This window comes from Camelina sativa, chromosome 1, assembly GCF_030686135.1.
Source record: "Camelina sativa cultivar CO46 ecotype springtype chromosome 1, ASM3068613v1".
Classification (NCBI taxonomy): domain Eukaryota; kingdom Viridiplantae; phylum Streptophyta; class Magnoliopsida; order Brassicales; family Brassicaceae; genus Camelina; species Camelina sativa.
This window is the reverse complement of record NC_141880.1, coordinates 7,027,506-7,046,994: the sequence shown is the minus strand read 5'-3', so window position 1 is coordinate 7,046,994 and position 19,489 is coordinate 7,027,506. Positions and strand designations below refer to the sequence as shown.

Here is a 19,489-nt window from a genome sequence, read left to right as displayed (position 1 = left end):
TTTACATGATTATTAATTTATGATATTATTGGGACCATATTTTACATTGAGATTTCAAAAAAATTATTATCTTATTATCTTATCGAATATTGTTAATTTTTACACTGGCCCGACTTGGGACCAGCAAAATTTATTAATTTATAGTGATTATTAATTTATAGAGTATTAATTTATAGAGGTTTTACTGTATAAGTGAATATTGAGTGAAAGAGTAGTCATCCATATACAATACTTTTTCATATTACAAGAAGAAAAAAAGAAAAAAAAATGGGTTCTCTTCTAGAACTTGCGGCTCTCTTAATCATCACGACTATGTGTGTTAATGTAGTATTGATATGTGGCGCTCGAAATGCTAGGGTTCCTACAACCGGTTTCGACAACCCAAGGACAACAGTGTTTATACATAATGATCTTGGTGGTCCTACGCTGTTGTAGCATCATTGTAAATCAAAAAACGATGATTTTGGAGTCTCGACTATTCCACCAAATGGAACGTGGTGTTTGATTTCAAACCCAGTATTTTTGGGGGCACTTTGTTTTTTTGCAGTTTTGGATGGGAACATGAGATGCATTACTTCGATATCTACAAACAGGGCAGAGACAGAGAATTCGCCAAATTTGGATGTACGAATTGCCATTGGAAGATCCAGAAAAATGGACCTTGCAAATTAAACAAAGACACTAATATGTACGATGTTTGTCAACCTTGGAATTCTTAGTTGTTTTGATAACATTTTAACAATGTCGTCTACTTGTATTTCTCTAATAATAATCAATAAAAGTATTTCGTTTTTTTTTTTAATAATGAAAACACTGTTATTTTTATTTTATTTTTACGAACACTTAGCCGTGATGAGGTTTCCTTTAATATAACATCAGTTATTTCTTATATTGAGAAACAAATCATAATCGATATCAGAAATGGCTCTAATGTATATCCAATTATTATCAACCATGATGAGGTTTCCTTTTATACATAAGTTTTACTTTGACTCATATTATCCAAAACACGAAATTGCATTAATTATTTTTTTTTTAAAGTCAACAAAAAAGCTTACTATGGAAATATATATAATTCATAAAACTTGGTGCTATAATTATAAATACACAAAAGTATCAAGTGAAAGAGTCATCCATATCCCATACCCATACAAAAAAAAAAAAAAATGGGTTCTCTAAAAGAACTTGTAGCCTTCATAATCATTATGTGTGCAACAAGTGTAACAACAATGACCCTCGCTCAAAACGCCATGGCTCCGGCTCCCGCTCCACCAAGTGCTGACAACCCAAATACAACAGTGGTGTTACATAACGGAGGTTCAGTGCCAATGGTGTTCCATTGTATGTCATTAGAGGTTGATTTTAAAACTCGGATAATGATGCCAGGTGGAACGTGGTCGTTCGAGTTCTTACCAAGTGTCTCTGGAGATACAAAGTACGCTTGCAGTTTTGCCTGGAGACTCGAGTACCATTTATTCCGTATCTACTGGCAAAGCAGAGACCAAGTATCTGGACCTCATGGTTGCAAAAGATGCGAATGGAAGTTACGCCCAGAAGGACCTTGCCAAATCAACGAAAAGACTGGAAAAATTGATCATTGTCCACCTTGGGATTCTCAATTGTTTTGAAACAATTTTACTAGTAAAACATCTGCGTTGGGGAACATTTTTGGGTGTTCTTAGAGTAAAAATATTATGAAAATAATGTAAGATCATTAGTTTACATCCTTTGTTAAGAAGTTGGTTATTGGGATAACATATTTAAAATTATAAGATTTAATAATATAATAATATTAAAATATTAAAATTTTAAAAACTTTAAAAAATAACATTTAATTTGCAAACTTAAAAAACTTATACTTAAATTCAAAATACAATACCAAATTTTTAGGAAACAAAAAAGCATTAAAGATTAAAAAAAAAACCAAACAAACATATTACTTAATACAAACCTTTGCCGGAAAAGATGGTGACGACAAAGCTTTCGCCGTTTTGGAGAGAAAGAAGAAAACCTAGATGCGATTTCGAACAGAAAAAGAAATTAAAAATTGTCTCTTTTGCAAAAAATCTCAACAATTCACGGACTGCCACATTGTTATAGAACTGGACTAAAATTTGTTCTAATTGAAGACCTAAAAACATGTTCTATGGAACTGTTCCATATATTTTTTATTTTAATGGGCTAAGAACACCCAAACTGTTTTGGGAATGGAGATGGCTTCAGTGTTTACTGTTTAGCTAACAATAAATTAATAAAGCGAAACTATTTACTGTGGCCTTTTGATTCCGCTAAAATGTCTTAAAAGTTAAAATCAGGTTTGAAAAAAAGTGAAAAAAAAAATGAAAGCAAAGTTGTAAACGCCACGTGTACAAAAAAGTGGTTAAACAAACAAAACAAACGAAGGCGCTTTGAAAACTCCGCCTCCGTTGTTGGCTATTACACTCACTCTGTCTCCGCCGGTTTAATTTTGTCATCTGCGTCTTCATCTGTTAGATCTCTCTCTCTGTCTCGGACAATGCAATCAGCTATGACGCTTTCGTTCTCCCAGACGTCGTCGTTTACAAGACCCAACCACGTGTTCGGATCAGCTGCTTCCGTTTTCTCTACGCCCAAGAATTTCCGTTTCTGTGGACTCCGCCGTGGAGCGTTTGGTTTCTCTCCGTCGAATCAGTTGTCTTTGCGCAGTAACCGAATCCGAACTCAGAGTAGTGGACTCCAAGTCTCTGCTTCTGCTTCGAGTAATGGTAATGGTAACGGTGCTCCTCTTAAATCTTTCGATTACGATTTGATCATCATCGGAGCTGGAGTTGGTGGCCACGGAGCTGCTTTGCACGCTGTTGAAAAGGTTTGAACTTTCTGCTTATGACACAATGGGTTGATGAATCATGCTGTGTTTTCTTTTATGATTGTTATGATTGTTATGTTTATGGAAACATTGGCTTTATTAGGGGCTTAAAACTGCCATCATTGAAGGAGATGTTGTTGGAGGGACTTGTGTTAACAGAGGATGTGTACCTTCTAAAGCTCTTCTTGCTGTTAGTGGTAGAATGCGTGAACTTCAGAACGAACATCACATGAAGTCCTTTGGTCTCCAGGTAATTTATCAACTCTCATGTTCTCTGATTTATAAAGTTGCTAGCTTTTTTTCTTTGGTGTGAAGTGGGTGTAGATGGTTCATGTATGATTGCTATTGAGCTATTGTTTTTGGTTTAACCTTTGAAAACAGGTGTCAGCTGCTGGGTATGATCGTCAGGGTATTGCAGACCATGCTAATAACCTGGCTACCAAAATTCGAAACAATCTTACCAATTCTATGAAGGCACTTGGTGTTGATATATTGACAGGATTTGGCAGTGTTCTGGTCAGTACGTGTTTTTTTTCGTTCACGTTGATGTTACTAGACAGGAACAGGATACATTTTGGTTGAAGGAAGATCCTAACTCTTTTAAGTTTTGTATATCTTTCTGAAGGGACCACAAAAGGTTAAATATGGGAAGGACAATATTATCACTGGAAAGGATATAATCATTGCCACTGGATCTGTGCCGTTTGTTCCTAAAGGAATTGAAGTTGATGGTACGTTTGTTTTTTTTCAATGTAGACTTGTTAAAGAAGAAACCTGCTTATATTCATTCTCTATTCTTTTGAGTGCAAAAAGCAAGCAGACTTTGATTCCTTGAATGTTTATATTTTGGTGCTGCAGGAAAGACTGTTATCACCAGTGACCATGCCTTGAAATTGGAGTCTGTCCCTGATTGGATTGCAATTGTAGGAAGTGGTTATATTGGTCTTGAGTTCAGTGATGTTTACACAGCACTTGGAAGTGAGGTAACATGATACTTTAGTATGACTTTATGATGTTGTGTCCTTGCAGTTGAGGTTGTAATAACTGCAACTTAGCAAGGTTCTCCAATTTTCTAGTTTTTGTTAGGTTTCGTGCTGTATTGAGCTTGTTGTTGTAAAATAGTAGTGTAGGAAACTAAGTTTTAAGGTACCAAATCTATTGGTTTCTCGATCTAAATTGAATATGTGCCGCTTCCATGTAATAGTTTCATTAGGTTTGCTCGACCTTTATAATTAGTAATCGAAAACGGGAACCTTTTGTGCAGGTAACTTTTATTGAAGCATTGGATCAGCTAATGCCTGGATTTGATCCTGAGATTAGTAAGCTAGCTCAGAGGGTTTTGATAAATCCAAGAAAGATTGACTATCATACTGGAGTCTTTGCAAGCAAAGTGAGCCTGTTAAAATCATGCATTGCAAATACTGCTTTTCTTTCTCTATACAGTGTGTCCATGTTGTATTCATCTTTTAAACTTAACTCTATTCGTATCCAGATTACTCCAGCAAAGGATGGGAAACCTGTTTTGATTGAGCTTATTGATGCCAAAACCAAGGAACCTAAGGATACTTTGGAGGTAACCATCAGATCTCTCTATCTTTTATATGACAAAGAGAATATTTAACAGTTACTTAGTATTCATGCCTGAATTGGGAAGATATGTGCCGTTGGTAAAGGGTCCTTAGAAGTCTTGTTTTTCCACTTTTTTTGCTTTTCGCTGCATTAACCACAATGTTACTCTTCCCACAGAAATATAAGTATAAACATTATGACATAGGTGGATTAGTAAAGCTTCGCATTTTCTGAATACATTGTGAATGAGAAGCTACTGTTATGTCTTTTCCTCCCAAAAAAGAATAGATATAGTCATGTCTTTTGGTTTCATTTCCTTTTACCATGTGAATTTCTACGCTGAAAGTGTGATTTTGTTGTCCTTCTCCAGGTAGATGCTGCTCTTATTGCTACTGGAAGAGCTCCATTCACCAATGGACTTGGCTTGGAAAATGTATGAGTTGACATTAAGTACCACCCTCTAGTATTGTCATTTTCGTCACCAGAGAATATTTGTTCGTCAGAAATTAACTTTGAAGCTGTCATCTCAATGCAGGTCAATGTTGTGACGCAGAGAGGCTTCATACCAGTTGATGAGCGAATGCGTGTAATCGATGGAAATGGGACTCTGGTGGGTTTTATTTGAATGTACATACCTTTTTCTTATCAGCAATTCTTTTTATATGCTAAAATTCATTTTTACTTGATAGGTTCCCAATTTGTACTGCATTGGTGATGCCAATGGTAAATTGATGCTTGCACATGCAGCCAGTGCTCAAGGAATATCTGGTAAATGGCTTATCAGTAGGCAGACTACTAATAATGCAGTGAATATTTTCCCTTTTTTCTTCATGGGACTTGTATTAAACTCTAAGCTTTTACTCTGTGGCTAGTGGTCGAGCAAGTCAGCGGTAGAGATCATGTGCTTAATCATCTTAGCATCCCAGCTGCTTGCTTTACTCATCCTGAAATCAGTATGGTGGGATTGACAGAGGTAATATTCTAAATCCTAGTGCTTTTTGTACTGAAGAGGGTCAAAAAGAAGAATGTTATGAGCAAAATATGCTTACTGTAACTCCTTAGATTTTGACATTATTCCCTTGATTTGTCAGCCTCAAGCGAAAGAAAAAGGTGAGAAGGCAGGATTTAAAGTAAGTGTGGCCAAGACAAGTTTCAAGGCTAACACAAAGGCCTTAGCTGAAAATGAAGGAGAAGGAATAGCAAAGGTGGGAGAAGCAAAAATCGTTGGTTATTTGTGGTTTATAAAAAGGAAAAAAGAGATCTCATCGCTTGTATTTTGCAGATGATATACCGACCTGACAACGGTGAAATCCTCGGAGTTCATATATTTGGACTGCATGCAGCTGATCTAATCCATGAAGCGTCCAACGCAATTGCTCTCGGAACACGCATTCAAGTAGGATTTTCAGTACTCTGGCTGCTTATTTCCTGATTTCTATTGTATTGTAGCTCTTAGTCTTATTGATATTCATGATTCTCGACAAGGTAATCGAGTCCTATACATAGTACATTAGCTGGTGAAAATACTAAACGCATTAACTATATCTATTTACTTTATCTCTGCAGGACATAAAATTGGCAGTTCATGCACATCCAACACTGTCTGAAGTCCTCGACGAACTGTTCAAAGCAGCCAAGGTAAAGCAAAACAGTCTACACACACTCATGACACTGACCGTAGTGCCCCTTTACTATTAATTGCAATTAATAGATTCAAATTCTCTACTAGAAAGCAAAAGAATCTTACGCTTAAGTTCAATTTCTAGGTTGAAAGTCAAGCTACGACAAGGACAGTAAGTGATAAAGTGGCTGTATAATAAAACACAAAAACAAAACTTATTGGGGGAGGAGAAACATCTTGAAGCAAGAAAATTTGTGGTTGTACTATAGGGAGATGCAAAGATAAAGCTAAACATGAAACAGGAGGATCCAAGAAGAGGAGGAGATGATGAGAGACAACCTTTAGTGAGTGAAGACTTAGAAGATATATCTACAAGGCCTTCTTCTTTCTTTGAGAATATTTATGTTGGAGTCTTGTCTCTGCTTTCACGTGTATTTGTTTGATTGTTTCATGGTTTCCATTAGTAGAGACCGAAATTGTGCTTTTGCTTTTTGTATGTTTGTTTGAAGTGAGAAACCACTTTTGGAAGATTCTTCTCTTTTTACTAGTAAAATCACTTTTCTGGCCATTATATTCATCAAATTCAGACGTGAGGTGGCAGAAGAACCTAAGTTTAAGACTACCAAAGTACATAAGATTTTCTCTGCTTACTTGCAATTTCATTTTGCAAAATATAAGTGTATATTACACCCTAGAAGAACCCAATTATAGAAACAGACAAAAAAAAAACTACATCTAATAGTTAATTCTGTCTTCTCCTTTTTCATACACCAATCAACAACAAGTTGGTGGTCTCCGTTGTAAGAATACTTTTGCAATTTATTTATAAACCAATTTCAGAAAGGTCGAGTACCCTCTTCCCATTCACATAATTTACAGATCAATACAATCCATGTTCAACACCAACCTCTTTTTGACTCACCTCTCCATTAGTCATTTCAATATCAAATGTCTTCAAGGCAATCGTACTCCAACTGCATCACATCATCAACAAAATTCGTTACTCCATGTATTAATTTATTTCTCCGTTTTATGTTTTCTTCCCCTAAAATGAGCTTCAAAAATGTAAGAAAACAAAAAATAGATTTCACCTGAGTTTCTTCATGCGTGAGTTTCATCCTCCTGTAATCCTGTTGAGCCTTCTTAGACCTGAACATGGCTTGGACTCGCACTACAGATCTCTCCAGCCTCTCCTCTGCTTGCCTCTGGCTCGTCTTGTAGAAATCTTCCTCTGTCTCACCTGGAGAATCCTCCGTTGCTGCAACCTGGAGTCCTCTAAAACCTTTTCTCTTTTGTCTCCACCTCAGAACTGCCTTCTCCAACACTCCTACCGACCATACGATCTTCTTGTACTGCCTCCGTGCTTGTAATCCCCTAAAAGCAGCCTGCAAAAGAAGGGGAAAGACACTTAAATGTGTTGCAAAATTCAGACAAACGTTATGATACATGTGTGGACTTTCACTGTCTTATCGATTGCGGAATTCAGACAAAGATGATGATTATGAACAGCCAAGTTCAGAGTAAACTGATAATCCTGGCTGCTGAATCTTGTGTGCTTCTCTTAGTTTTTGCTCACAGGAGGGACTGTTCACTTCATACCTGGATCCTAATTGCTTGACGCCGCATCTTCAGATACTCTCTTCTCATTTTCCAAGTTTGGAACCTGCACTGAATCCGATAAGCGGCTTCTATCTTCCTACGCGTATCATATTTCCGGAACGCATTCTGAATCTTCATAGCTGCAATTATGCTCTTAGCCTCTTCTTCTTTGTTAGCAAACTGAATCACGCTTGACCGTGCCGCCTTCAGCGCCTTTTCCCTAAACGCACCCTGAATCCGAGCCGCTGCTTCTGCAGCTGTTCTGTATGCCGCCAGAGCGTCCTTGAGACTCTGCTCATCTTCCGGGAGAGTGCCTTGGTTCATCATCTCCGCCTTGCAAGCCTCCAGATTGCCGCTGATGTTTCCAGCAATTTTCATGTCTCTAAACTGAGCAACCAAACATTTCTCAGCAAGATATGCAGCTAAACCGTCATATCCATTTTGCTGTGCCAAATCAGACGCCATGCATCCGTCAAGATTATTTTTTGTCGGGTCTGTCACCAGATTTGGTCTCGCCCCAGCAGAGAGAAGAGCAGCCACCATTTTCTCCCTTCAAAACCCAAGAAAAAAGTGTATACTGAAATAAGTAGCTTACAACAAAGTACATATAACTTGTGAAAGAGATCATTTTTACCTTCCGTAGTATGCTGCCCAATGAAGAGCAGTCCAACCTTGTTTATCACGGAAGTTCAACGACAAACCTGATAACGAGAATAGCTGGATCGACCAAGTGTATCCAAGAATGGCACAGAGGTGGATCACACAGAGGCCTTTGGAGTCATAATCCAGTGTGCTGCGACCTTCGAGCACTTTCTCCATAAGCCATTCCTTAAGCCTGTTCTTCAGAGTAAGCTCGAAGAGATGATCTTTCGCTTGATCAAACGACACCTTATTCCCCTGGATTGACTTGAGTAGATAAGCCCAACTGTTTAAGAGATGGGATGTTTTGCTAGCTAGTTTCTTGGCATCTCGCAGGTTAGTAGATGAGATTTTGCTGGAGAGAACGTTGAGTTTGTTAGAAGAGGTAAACAGAAGATGAGAAAGTCTGACTTGGAACTCAAATTCTTCCCATTTGGATTCTTGATTGTCTTCAGGGATGGTCTTATCAAGAACCGGGACTGAACGGTGTTCGAACCTGAAACATTGGCTGATTGGTTTGCTGCCGTCTACACTAAGATAGAGGTTTACCATCCCAGGCGAGTGTGGAGGTATGATGCAACGGTAGACTCCCGCCTGGACATATTCCGCAGGGACACACGAGTCACCACAAGTGCAGAACAGGTTTGATCTTTCGAGATGTTGATAATTGTTTTGCAAGAACCCAGTTACAAGAATCTGCAGAATCAGTATGTAAGAAAGTTATGCTCTCCATTTTGCAATCCATACCTATTAATTTATTCATATGATAGCACATACTATCTCTAGATTGAGATCTTCTTACCTTTGTTTTCTCTGAAGAATAGGCCCAAGCAGGTGAAACATCAGTTACGTTAAACACTTGCTCAGGTATGTTGGAGTGCGAATGAAATAAAGCTTGAGGAGCTAATGGATCCGGGTCATGCGTAACCATGGGTTCAAAGGAAGGATTCTCCAGCAAGTCATTAGATTCGCCAATAAACGAATTCATCCACCTTCCAAAACTCTCTCGACTTTGTGGACCATTGTTAAGCAAAGCATCAAGGGATTCATCAGCCACTGTCACATTCACAGGCTCTGCAGAGCTGTTTGCAGCATTCTGGAGTGGTTCTGTGAAGTATGACAGATCATCTGATCACAGAAAAAATATATCTTCAACATCATCCCATTGTTCTTTAACTGCACAAACTGACATAATCAGATCCTGTCTAACTTACCTACGGTTGGTGCAGATAGGTTGTTAAGATCGGTTGGTATCAGCAGCTCATCCCAATCAAGCGTATTGATATCATGAAGGCTAATATCATGATTTCTAACAACTGGACTGTTGTTGCTTGCTGTGACCCGCCAAAAGAAAGAGTGATAAGTGTCCAGATGAAGAAACCAGAGCAAGCATTCAAAATTTCCAAGCATCAGATCCCAATACTACCTAGTAAAACTGTGAAAAACCGAGATCACTTGTAAATTGTTTCTCACCTAGATAACGTGAGTTCTCAATGCTAAAGTCAATATTTTCAGGTGCCACGCGATTTGGGAATGTCTGATCAGAGACAGAGATAGGGCTAGAGTTTGACTCCCCCGATGATGTAGCTGCCTGAACATATCAGTTCAACCAATCAAAATATCAAAGAGGAATGCGAATAAAGCCTACCAACCAGAGACAGTGACTATTCAATAGAGAAAGAGAAAATCCAAACATGGACAGCAAAGAAATACATCACACTGATCCAACAATCACTTTGTAACATAAGAAACACAAGTGAGAGTTGAGAACAGGTGGAAAAGAAAACAAACCTCCTGTGTATCACGGTAATGTACAAGGACGATATTCTCTCGAGCCCTGCCATAAAAAAAGAAGAGATGATTTACTTTCATCACCTTCTGAAGAGAAGGGCCTCTAATCAAGTAGTTTCTAAAAGGACATATAGCAGACAAGTCAGTGATCTTTGCTTACTACATACTTATCCAGTAACCAGTAACACCTCCGAACAAAAGTAGTTTTATCTTCACCATGGGCATAGTATACGTGAATCCTTTCCTCGTTACCAACCTAGCATCATTCAAAGGACATTAATTAGCAGGGGAAAAAAAATCATGATATGAGCTTTTAAGAAGATATAAGCTACAGAATAAAAAAAAAAAAAAAAAAACTCACTTTGAGGTGTTCGTGAGCCTCTTTAACTGTCCTTCCGTCTTTCTTCTTTTTCCAGTTATGACCATCCTTTCTGAAGTTCCTCAACATCTTACGGTCGAACAATATAATTCTGCCACCTAAAAAAATAATGAAACATAACATTAGTGTATAGAAACTTGAACAAACATCCTCAAATATTTGAGTGGCTATTTGAGGGTAGAAGAGAATGATTACTATTGGGTAAGTTCACCGGCTTGACATTGATGGTGAAGTATTTAGGGTTAGAGAGGATAGCATGGATCTCGTTTGGCCGGAGCCACCTGCTTTTTGCTTCCTCCAACGTTGTCTGGACATCAAGATCTGCAAAACACACAACCAGAACATATCTCAAGGTACATCAAAACTTAAACTACAAATTCAATATGTATATCCATCAATCATCACAAATATATATAATTGTTTCTAAGCTTATGTGCTTACAACACACAAGTAAACTTGTCCAGGCATAACACACAATTTCGTCACTTCCTTCCAAAAAACCTCTGAATTATCCAAATTCAAATTCGACTGATGCCAAAAGTCGTTATTTTCCCAAAAAAAAAAAAAATGTCACACTATAAACTTCTGAATCATACACTAAATCCACATATAAAAATAACTTAAGGAACCTCAATATTTCACAGTAACTAGAAACTCAACTTCAATGGCTGCAAAAGGAACAAAAACGGCCACGTCACCTATACAAATATACACAAAGTGTAATAAACTCCAAAACCCAATAATAAAAGAGTAGTATTTTATAAAAATTACATTTTTTTTTTTTTATAATATAACAAAGCCTCAACTACCACAGGAGCTTTGGTAACAACAAGACTCACTGGAATAAACCAAAGAACCAGCGAATCAAAAAAAAAAAAACAAAACATATAATAAAATAAAACCAAAGAGATGGGTCTTAGTCTTATACCTTGTAAAGTATGGAATCCATGAATCTCCGAGCCGATAAGCCTGCCTGAACCATCTCCGTCCATCTTGATGATTCACACTCGAATTCAAAGCTCTTTGACCCAAAAAGTTCCGATGAAGAAGAAGAACCAACCCCTAAAAGAAACTGAGCAACGAAGTCAACAAGTAGAAGAGTCTGCTTATTTGGTCGTACAGATTTGGTCGTCGTGAGTCCTCCCGATGGTGTCTGTCAAATGATGAGAATGTTCCGTTAATTTTTTGGGTTTTTTTTTTAGGGATCTCTTTTTTTTATTGAGTTCTCTTATTTTTTGTTCTTTTTTACTAAAGTTGAATTTTCAACGCAATATTTTTATGAAATTTGCAAGTTTTATACCCTACCTACTTTTATTTTCCACAATACCCCTTAACCTTTCTAATTAATCTAATCGGACTTGTGAAAAATCTACTCATTCATGATTCTTCAAGCCAATTTTTTTTTTTTTTTTTTTTTTTTTTTTTTGGGGCTTGTAAAGGTTTCTAGGTTTGTGTATTCTCTTAAGTGATTGATTAAGATATTACTGGTTTTAAATTTTAATCATGTGAACGTTCAAAATAATAAAGTCATTCTTTTTTTCTTTTTCTTTTTTTTTTAACATTTGGTAAAATGTACTATTGGTAACTTGAATCTCATCTACAAACTTGTTAAAAAATATAATATAGAGTCAAATCTCATCAATGAGGTTGCTTTCCTCCCTCTCAAGTAACACAAACTCATTTATAAGACGGTTCGACGTAAAATCTCTTCTCTCTCTGCTATACTTCACTGGTTCACTTCATATTTCACATAATTAGCTCCAATTACTTCACTATATATAATTTTTTTTGTTTAATTGTGTAAGCTTTCTGATACTTATTTCGAAATCATGAAATGAATAGCAATACTAAATTTTGATACTTGTTAACACGACGAGACAAATTTTTTAAAATTAGTGTTCTAGTAATTAACACGAGATCTAAATCGAACTAAGTGGTAGACATACGGTGAGATCTATATATACCACTCATAAACTTCATAGATACAGTATTAAAATTAAAATTACACGAAAGTTTTGAAAACTCTTTTTAATAAAATAGTGTTGTGGTAAACAAATAATCTAAATCAATAATTGAGCTAAAACTCGTTTAATATAATTTCATGAATTAAGGTATGTTTTATTATGGCATGCCTAAACATGTACCGATATAAAAATAATACTACCTTTTTTTAAAAAAAAAAAATTGAGGCAAAGCAAGCAACTCCAAAATGTGAACATGTACACTAGAAAAGTGGTTGTTGTTGATAAAGGGTGAAATAAAGAGCGTCCAGACCAGAGCTTTTTAAAACGATCATTCAGTATCTGCGGCGGGTGTACGAATAGACGTGGACAGTAGTAGATACGTGGCTTCACAAGTATGGTTCATCATTTATTCTGGTTCTTTTTGGTGTCACCCCTTTATTTATTATCTCTTTTCTTTAGGAGAAAAAACAAATGTTTGACGCTATTTTATTGATAACAGATTAGTTAATGACGGAGTAAACAGATGTTAGTTTCTCTGTTATCAAATGTTACGACATGTTTATATATTGTCAATAATATTTGATAAGTATTAAATTTATGATTTAAATGATATTTTATATAAAAAATCCTATCAAAATTTTGTTTTATTTGTTTCAAAGATGGAAATGATCTAACAACCTAAAGATTTTGATTGGTTCACTATCAATTAAAAAATGGTGGATTATAAGGATATCTTAGATTTCATATCCAATAAGGGTAGATTTTCTACGGAAATATATGTTTCCCCAAATTAATTTGAGGCAACAATCCACTAGAATAACCAAATTTGGGTCACAATTCATTAGCCTTACACACCAAAATACAGCTTGCCAAATAGGAGTTACACATTACCACGCGTGTGCCATCCAAAATATATGTATACTAGTAAGCAATATGCACTTCCAACATATCTAAGTCTACTCATAATTATTCTCCACATCCAAGACAATGATTTTCCTTGCGTCAAAAGAAACATACTTTCAGTTCTTCCTCTTCTCCTTTTTTTATCAGTCACTCCTTTGTCTTCATCATACTCATCCATATAAATATAATTTTATGGGAATTTTTGTATGAGTATGGCTCTGTTCTTTTCATGATCGCTGATCCAGTGTTCGGCAACTCAAAAAGACAAGTAACTTGAGAGTCAAGTTTTCGGAGAGTACACCGACTACATCGACACTTTTTAATCCATCCAATAGTTGCTGTTATTTTAATTACTAGCAACTCTCGTAAAAATAGTCGTTGCTATTAGAGTCCACAAGAAAGACAAGCCCAAACCCAATGAATGAACTCCTTGCTACTTTATCATATTAATGCAATATTATTTTTGTAGTAAATTTTGTCATAAATGTGTAACGTATGTTTGTAATTTTTATTTGTTATAAATGATTACCACATAAAAATATATGAATGTATACATTATTATTATTTTTTGTCAACTAAACAATAAATTAAAAAGAAAATTCTCGGTTAGTTATTCAAACTAGAGGGAAGGAGTTTACAAAAGAAACTACTGAGATAAGAGAACACAAAGCACATGTAATATGTCGAATTTGATGCATGCGGGATCCAAGAGATGAAAAATAGTGAGAAAGACTCCTTGAGCAAAGTAAACTCATCAAGGTGGTTGAAAAAAGACAACCAACCTTCAGGGGACTGCACTATATTGAGTAACGCAACACAATCTGTTACATTATTTTTCTAGAAAGTATTTGTTGCAAAAGAATAAATAGTTGTAAATATAGTGACAAATGTGTCACATAAATTATCTCATGTCTTTACTATCATTTTCTTGCAAAATAGCGACAACTTATTATTGTTGAACAATTCTTACAAATTTGCTAGATATTTTTGTATGTCGTAATAATGATGCTAATTTGTAAGAAAAATATAGAACAGAAAAAATTGTCGCTATTTTACAATAAATTTATAATAAAATTGTTATGTGCATACATTATTACAAGAATATTAGAAAAAATGTTATAAATTCTTAAGAAAAATTATCATTACAAAAATATCGTCACAATAACACTTTTTCATGTAGTGAATTATCATATACCACTAAAGAAATATGTTAGATAATACATCTTTTTCGTCTAATATGACCCACGCCCCTTGGTTACGCCATTTGTGTTGGTGAACCTATTTTGTGGAAACACTTTTTCATATAGTCTACACCACCGGTTGGGACTAAACATAGCAAACCACTAACACAAAAACAAATTTTCCGACACAACTAAAGATAGAGTTATTTCTTCTCCTTTATTGTTCATGTAACAGACTCAGAAAGTTAAAAGCTCTTGATTATAAGCATGTAAAAATAAAAGGGATCATGTACGTAATCGAGGCAAATAAGCTTCTGTACAGAAATCAAACGAGAAGGACGTACATTTTTATATGTGAGTTAATAAACGAAGGAAATCAAATGGAGGAAAAAAATAAATATATATAGATATCTATATATATATATATCTACCAATTTACCAAGTTGTGTTGCTGCAACCTCCATGAGGATCTTGTTGTATCAACTTAATTATATTTTGGAGTATTTTGTTTTTCGAAATAACATGCTATTTAGTTCATAACTAATTAATAAATTAGTCCAAAGTATTCTAACTACAACAAAACCGCTCAAATGTGTAATCCTCTTGACCAACGCGATTTCCAATATTTCTCTATCCCCAACTTATTTCTCAATCATTTGCTGTAATCAGTCCCATTAAACGAACACTTCATTATTATTCTTAAAAAACAAAAATTGAAAGTTTAATTGCGTTGCAGTAGATTAAACCATTTTGCTAGAAATATAAAGTTTATAATTCTACGTGTCCATGCTCCAAGTCCAACCAACCTTCTCAAGATGTAACTTCCACTCTAAGAAACTTCAAAACCAAGCAAAAAACCCCACCAAATCCCGAAAACCCGATTCCTCCTAAAACGAACACGACACTACTCTATAGTCTCTAGGCCTATATGTTTGTATATAATAATTATACACAAACAATTAATGATCGCATCGTTAAGCAAAAAGACCAACAACTTTTTTGATAAACCATGGTTTCGAAACCGCTATTATTCTTCGTGCTGCTTCTCACGATGGCATTGGTCGTGTGTCAGACAGGATCTCTAGTCACAGCGGAAGAGGAAGGTTCCGAGACTTCTAGTTCAGCGAGAAAGCCTCTGGTGAAGATTGTGAAGGGCAAAAAGTTATGCAACAAAGGATGGGAATGTAAAGGATGGTCCGCGTATTGTTGTAACCATACAATCTCCGATTTCTTTGACACATACCAATTCGAAGAACTATTCTCTAAGCGTAACAGTCCGGTGGCTCACGCCGTCGGTTTTTGGGATTACCGATCATTCATCACCGCCGCTGCTGAGTATCAGCCTCTTGGGTTCGGTACTACCGGTGAGAAACTTCAAGGGATGAAGGAAGTCGCTGCGTTTCTTGGCCACGTTGGAAGCAAAACCTCGTGTAAGTTAAGACATTTTTATGATCCAAACCGGTTTGTTAACCGGGAATTGGAATCGCTAATCACCGGTACAATCATTTATTTTAAAGGCGGGTACGGGGTTGCAACGGGGGGACCATTAGCTTGGGGATTGTGTTACAACAAGGAGATGAGTCCTGATAAGCTGTATTGCGACGATTACTATAAATTGACGTATCCTTGTACTCCCGGAGTCTCGTACCACGGTCGAGGAGCTTTACCGGTTTACTGGTACGTAGTCTTACAATTAAACAATTCTGGTTTACTCTAATTTAATTCCCCGGTTCGACTTCGTTTTCGCTGGTCTGGTTTTAGGAATTACAATTATGGTCAAACCGGGGAAGCTTTGAAAATGGACCTACTGAGTCACCCAGAGTATCTAGAGAACAACGCCACGTTGGCTTTTCAGGCGGCGATTTGGCGGTGGATGACGCCACCGAAGAAACATTTGCCGTCAGCGCACGACGTATTCGTCGGGAAATGGAAGCCGACGAAGAACGACACAGCGTCGAAACGAACCCCCGGATTCGGAGCCACCATAAACGTTCTTTATGGCGATCAAATCTGCAACAGCGGATTCGATAACGATGAGATGAACAACATCATTTCTCACTACTTGTATTATCTGGATCTGATAGGCGTTGGAAGAGAAGAAGCTGGTCCGCACGAGTTTCTATCGTGCGCCGATCAAGAGCCTTTCACTTCCTCCTCTGCTCCTCCGAGCTCTGGTTCCTCTTCTTGAGTGATGTTTTTATGAAATATGGTTCGGTTGACTTTTGAAAAAGAACTCGAGTTTGGTCAGTATATGTGTCTTGACTTTTGCATGGGCTTGGTTTTTTAAAAATATTTTGTAAAGATATACGTACGAATTACAATATTTTCCACACCAGAAGGTTAAGATAAAATCCTAGTTCGATCAGAAGAAATGCTATATTCACAAAACTCTATTCACAAAATTTTACGATCCAAAATTCAGAAATGTTTTATTTATAATTATGAAGGTGCCACTTTGAACCAACAACGGACTTGATAACTATTGTGGCAGGTGATATGGTTCAATTTTTCCGAATGAATATTTTGTTTTGGTTAAGATCGGATAGGATTGGTTTGTTTGGGTTGAAGCACCTCTAGCACAAAAATTTAATAGTTTTATCTTTAACCAAAAAAAGTTAATGATCATAATATGTAATTTTCATTATATTTCAATTTATCTTTTATTATCAGTTTTAAAATCAAAGAAAATTTATACCATACACCTAATTTTAAACAAAATTTTCCAATATTGAATTATGAAATTAAAATTTTGCCTTTAACTTAAGATATTGATTGATCATAATGATAATATATCCAAAAAATTATCTTAAACCATATATATTCACAAGTGTCAAACACTTTTTGAAGTTTTAAGTTCTCATCTATGATCATTATCTGTAAATATTTACATATTCATAAATGTAAATGAATTTTTCCCCCAAAAAGACAAATTTGACCAAAAATATGGAAACTCAATTAATAATAATAATAACAACAACAATAATAATAATAATAATAAATTAAAGATCATAAATTATATAAATAGAGTCAATCTCCAAGAAATACCTCAACAGAGTTCATAGAAAAAAATATTATGGGTAGTACGAAAACTTTGGTGATTTGTTTCCTTGCAATGATATTTGCAGTTTCATTGTCTAGCCACAATGTTTTGGCTTCAGGTATATTTCAAGTTTGGTTCATTTTTATTTTGCAAATTGATAGAGATCATATCAAAAGCTATATTTAATTTAAATATCTATGTAAAATTTGAATTGACCATGTTTTGTTTTCTATGTATATATAGACATGCATTCAAAAGTTTTTGTTAAATTTTTATCATTTGGACATGTTATATAACTATCTTTTTATTGAAGTGTTATATAAGATTAATTTACAAATGTTTGCATTGATTGTGTAGAAAAATTTTCATTTGACAACTGCCGTACGCCATGTTCAGAATTCTATGGACGGGAGGAATGTATGAAGGACTGTAAAAATATTGGATTTAAAGGTGGAGACTGTGGTTCTCCTTGTATTCCATGTCCTGTGAAATGTTGTTGCCAATTATAGTACACTTATATATGCTCTCTCTCTCTCTCTCAAATTTGACGATTCTAAGATCGTATATATATTCTCTAAATTATTGGATTTAATTTGTATTTTGCTTTTAAAAATAAATTCAATAAAATAAGAAACAGTTTATTATAATAAATTTCTCTTGAAATCTGCTATATAATAAACCTTATACTAAACCTAACGTAAATAGCATAATAATGATGAAATTCATTACAACTCTTATTATATAACTCAATATTATCATATTACTATAGTATATGTTTGAAGATGAAGATGAAGATGAAGATGGAGAGATATTAATATTAGTCAAAGTTACAATTTAAGATAAAATTTAGAAAATCCATTAGTTAGGAAAATAATCGTTGGTTTAAGCAAATAATGTCAGAAGAGTTTACGATGTTGGACACCATAAGAATTTTTCGTATCAAATTTATCTAGTGGTTGAAACTTGATCAGTCAAACCGGCAAACTTATGGCCTGGACACCAACAAGGCCGGTTCTACACACATATGTGGGGAGTGCATTTGCACAAGGTTCATTTAAAAAAAAAAAAAAAATTGGAAATAAGAGCTTATTTCTTTTTTCAGCTCAGCAAAAAAAAAGTAAAACTCGAGTTAGACAGAGGTGGTGGCGTCAAATGTCCGCAGAGCGAAGAAGACCATTTATTAATAATCAGTGTTTTCTTTGGGAAAAATAGTATGGCCCATTTATTGGGACACCAGCCTAGTTAATTATACTAGTATAAATATTTATAGAATTGTGTTCTAAATTAAATGTCAACCGACGTTTGCCTTAGAAAAGAAAAAAAAAAATCGATGATATTACAGATTGTAACATTGCTCTCTCCAAGCTATATCTGTCGATCATTCAATGATGAAACGCTTTCGCGTTATTGCAATGAATGAAATAGTCCTCAAAACCTTTAACATAAAATTTGAGACCTCTTCCAATTAATCTTTCGCTTACTATGATACAAAAGAGTGAGTAGTATATACGCTTGTTTAGATTGTGGAGCTGGAGAAGGGAGCATATGGGAAAATGTTTACTTAAAGATAATTGAGGAAAAAGAAGCTGGTTAGTGGTTAGTATGACGATCGATAATGATGTTCAAGCTCCAAGTAAAGAAGATGTGAAGGTAATTAGCTCACATCTTAATTATTGAATGAAACATGAGTTGGTTAGTAGACTTTAATTATACCCAGCTGAGGTTATTTAAGATATCATTTTAAGTCATAAGGAACGATAAACAAATTAAAAAAAAAAAAAAAAAAAAACAAGCAAGAAAAATTAAAAAAATCAGAAAAACAAAACAAGCAAGAAGCCAAGAACAACAAGCCGAAAATAGATAGAAGAGTCGAATCCCATGTTAAGATAAACTGTGATCGCATGTCTCCATTTGAGGTGTCAAACGGACCGGCCCACGTTTGTTTGAAACACTCGAGT

The 19,489-nt window shown here is 35.4% G+C and overlaps 5 protein-coding genes and 1 pseudogene across 5 annotated transcripts; 5 read left to right on the top strand and 1 right to left on the bottom strand.

Annotated features, from left to right (window-relative positions):
- Positions 1 to 267: 267 nt before the first annotated feature.
- LOC109132243 (S-protein homolog 2 pseudogene) lies at positions 268 to 805 on the top strand (annotated as a pseudogene).
- Positions 806 to 1,134: 329 nt separating this feature from the next.
- On the top strand, positions 1,135 to 1,815 carry LOC109131201 (S-protein homolog 2-like). Its single transcript, XM_019241895.2, has one exon. It carries the CDS (start codon positions 1,167 to 1,169, stop codon positions 1,626 to 1,628), a length of 462 nt encoding a protein of 153 aa, XP_019097440.2. The 5' UTR covers positions 1,135 to 1,166; the 3' UTR covers positions 1,629 to 1,815.
- A 576-nt stretch (positions 1,816 to 2,391) lies between these two features.
- On the top strand, positions 2,392 to 6,603 carry LOC104781785 (dihydrolipoyl dehydrogenase 1, chloroplastic). The gene is made up of 16 exons (XM_010506541.3): positions 2,392 to 2,845; positions 2,949 to 3,095; positions 3,227 to 3,361; positions 3,471 to 3,576; positions 3,704 to 3,828; positions 4,110 to 4,235; positions 4,338 to 4,418; positions 4,785 to 4,847; positions 4,950 to 5,024; positions 5,104 to 5,182; positions 5,287 to 5,387; positions 5,506 to 5,619; positions 5,697 to 5,810; positions 5,981 to 6,052; positions 6,181 to 6,207; positions 6,305 to 6,603. The coding sequence occupies exons 1-16, from the start codon at positions 2,516 to 2,518 to the stop codon at positions 6,476 to 6,478; spliced, it is 1,869 nt and encodes a 622-aa protein (XP_010504843.1). The 5' UTR covers positions 2,392 to 2,515; the 3' UTR covers positions 6,479 to 6,603.
- Positions 6,604 to 6,672: 69 nt separating this feature from the next.
- Positions 6,673 to 11,900, bottom strand: LOC104781776 (calmodulin-binding transcription activator 6). The gene is made up of 12 exons (XM_010506521.3): positions 11,372 to 11,900; positions 10,639 to 10,764; positions 10,426 to 10,541; positions 10,232 to 10,320; positions 10,065 to 10,110; positions 9,747 to 9,864; positions 9,488 to 9,607; positions 9,076 to 9,401; positions 8,269 to 8,969; positions 7,635 to 8,184; positions 7,127 to 7,420; positions 6,673 to 7,009 (listed from the first exon to the last, which is right to left on the bottom strand). Exons 1-12 carry the CDS (start codon positions 11,433 to 11,435, stop codon positions 6,980 to 6,982), a joined length of 2,580 nt encoding a protein of 859 aa, XP_010504823.2. The 5' UTR covers positions 11,436 to 11,900; the 3' UTR covers positions 6,673 to 6,979.
- A 3,369-nt stretch (positions 11,901 to 15,269) lies between these two features.
- On the top strand, positions 15,270 to 16,842 carry LOC104781765 (chitinase-like protein 2). Its single transcript, XM_010506510.2, has 3 exons — positions 15,270 to 15,921; positions 16,009 to 16,168; positions 16,253 to 16,842. Exons 1-3 carry the CDS (start codon positions 15,501 to 15,503, stop codon positions 16,677 to 16,679), a joined length of 1,008 nt encoding a protein of 335 aa, XP_010504812.1. The 5' UTR covers positions 15,270 to 15,500; the 3' UTR covers positions 16,680 to 16,842.
- Positions 16,843 to 17,492: 650 nt separating this feature from the next.
- Positions 17,493 to 18,176, top strand: LOC147949623 (defensin-like protein 47). The gene is made up of 2 exons (XM_087452845.1): positions 17,493 to 17,649; positions 17,889 to 18,176. The coding sequence occupies exons 1-2, from the start codon at positions 17,565 to 17,567 to the stop codon at positions 18,038 to 18,040; spliced, it is 237 nt and encodes a 78-aa protein (XP_087308971.1). The 5' UTR covers positions 17,493 to 17,564; the 3' UTR covers positions 18,041 to 18,176.
- Positions 18,177 to 19,489: the final 1,313 nt, after the last annotated feature.

What these genes read in the sequence shown, in the direction of transcription:
- LOC109131201 (XM_019241895.2), top strand. Translation starts at nt 1,167, where the DNA reads ATGGGTTCTCTAAAAGAACTTGTAGCCTTCATAATCATTATGTGTGCA.
- LOC104781785 (XM_010506541.3), top strand. Translation starts at nt 2,516, where the DNA reads ATGCAATCAGCTATGACGCTTTCGTTCTCCCAGACGTCGTCGTTTACA. An exon ending in TCGATGGAAATGGGACTCTG is followed by an intron (nt 5,025 to 5,103) that starts GTGGGTTTTATT and finishes TTTACTTGATAG; the next exon opens with GTTCCCAATTTGTACTGCAT. An exon ending in GTCAAGCTACGACAAGGACA is followed by an intron (nt 6,208 to 6,304) that starts GTAAGTGATAAA and finishes GTTGTACTATAG; the next exon opens with GGAGATGCAAAGATAAAGCT.
- LOC104781776 (XM_010506521.3), bottom strand. Translation starts at nt 11,435, where the DNA reads ATGGACGGAGATGGTTCAGGCAGGCTTATCGGCTCGGAGATTCATGGA. An exon ending in TGGATTCCATACTTTACAAG is followed by an intron (nt 10,765 to 11,371) that starts GTATAAGACTAA and finishes TGTGTTTTGCAG; the next exon opens with ATCTTGATGTCCAGACAACG. An exon ending in GTCAAGCAATTAGGATCCAG is followed by an intron (nt 7,421 to 7,634) that starts GTATGAAGTGAA and finishes CTTCTTTTGCAG; the next exon opens with GCTGCTTTTAGGGGATTACA.
- LOC104781765 (XM_010506510.2), top strand. Translation starts at nt 15,501, where the DNA reads ATGGTTTCGAAACCGCTATTATTCTTCGTGCTGCTTCTCACGATGGCA. An exon ending in CGTTGGAAGCAAAACCTCGT is followed by an intron (nt 15,922 to 16,008) that starts GTAAGTTAAGAC and finishes TTTATTTTAAAG; the next exon opens with GCGGGTACGGGGTTGCAACG. An exon ending in GGAGCTTTACCGGTTTACTG is followed by an intron (nt 16,169 to 16,252) that starts GTACGTAGTCTT and finishes GTCTGGTTTTAG; the next exon opens with GAATTACAATTATGGTCAAA.
- LOC147949623 (XM_087452845.1), top strand. Translation starts at nt 17,565, where the DNA reads ATGGGTAGTACGAAAACTTTGGTGATTTGTTTCCTTGCAATGATATTT. An exon ending in CCACAATGTTTTGGCTTCAG is followed by an intron (nt 17,650 to 17,888) that starts GTATATTTCAAG and finishes TTGATTGTGTAG; the next exon opens with AAAAATTTTCATTTGACAAC.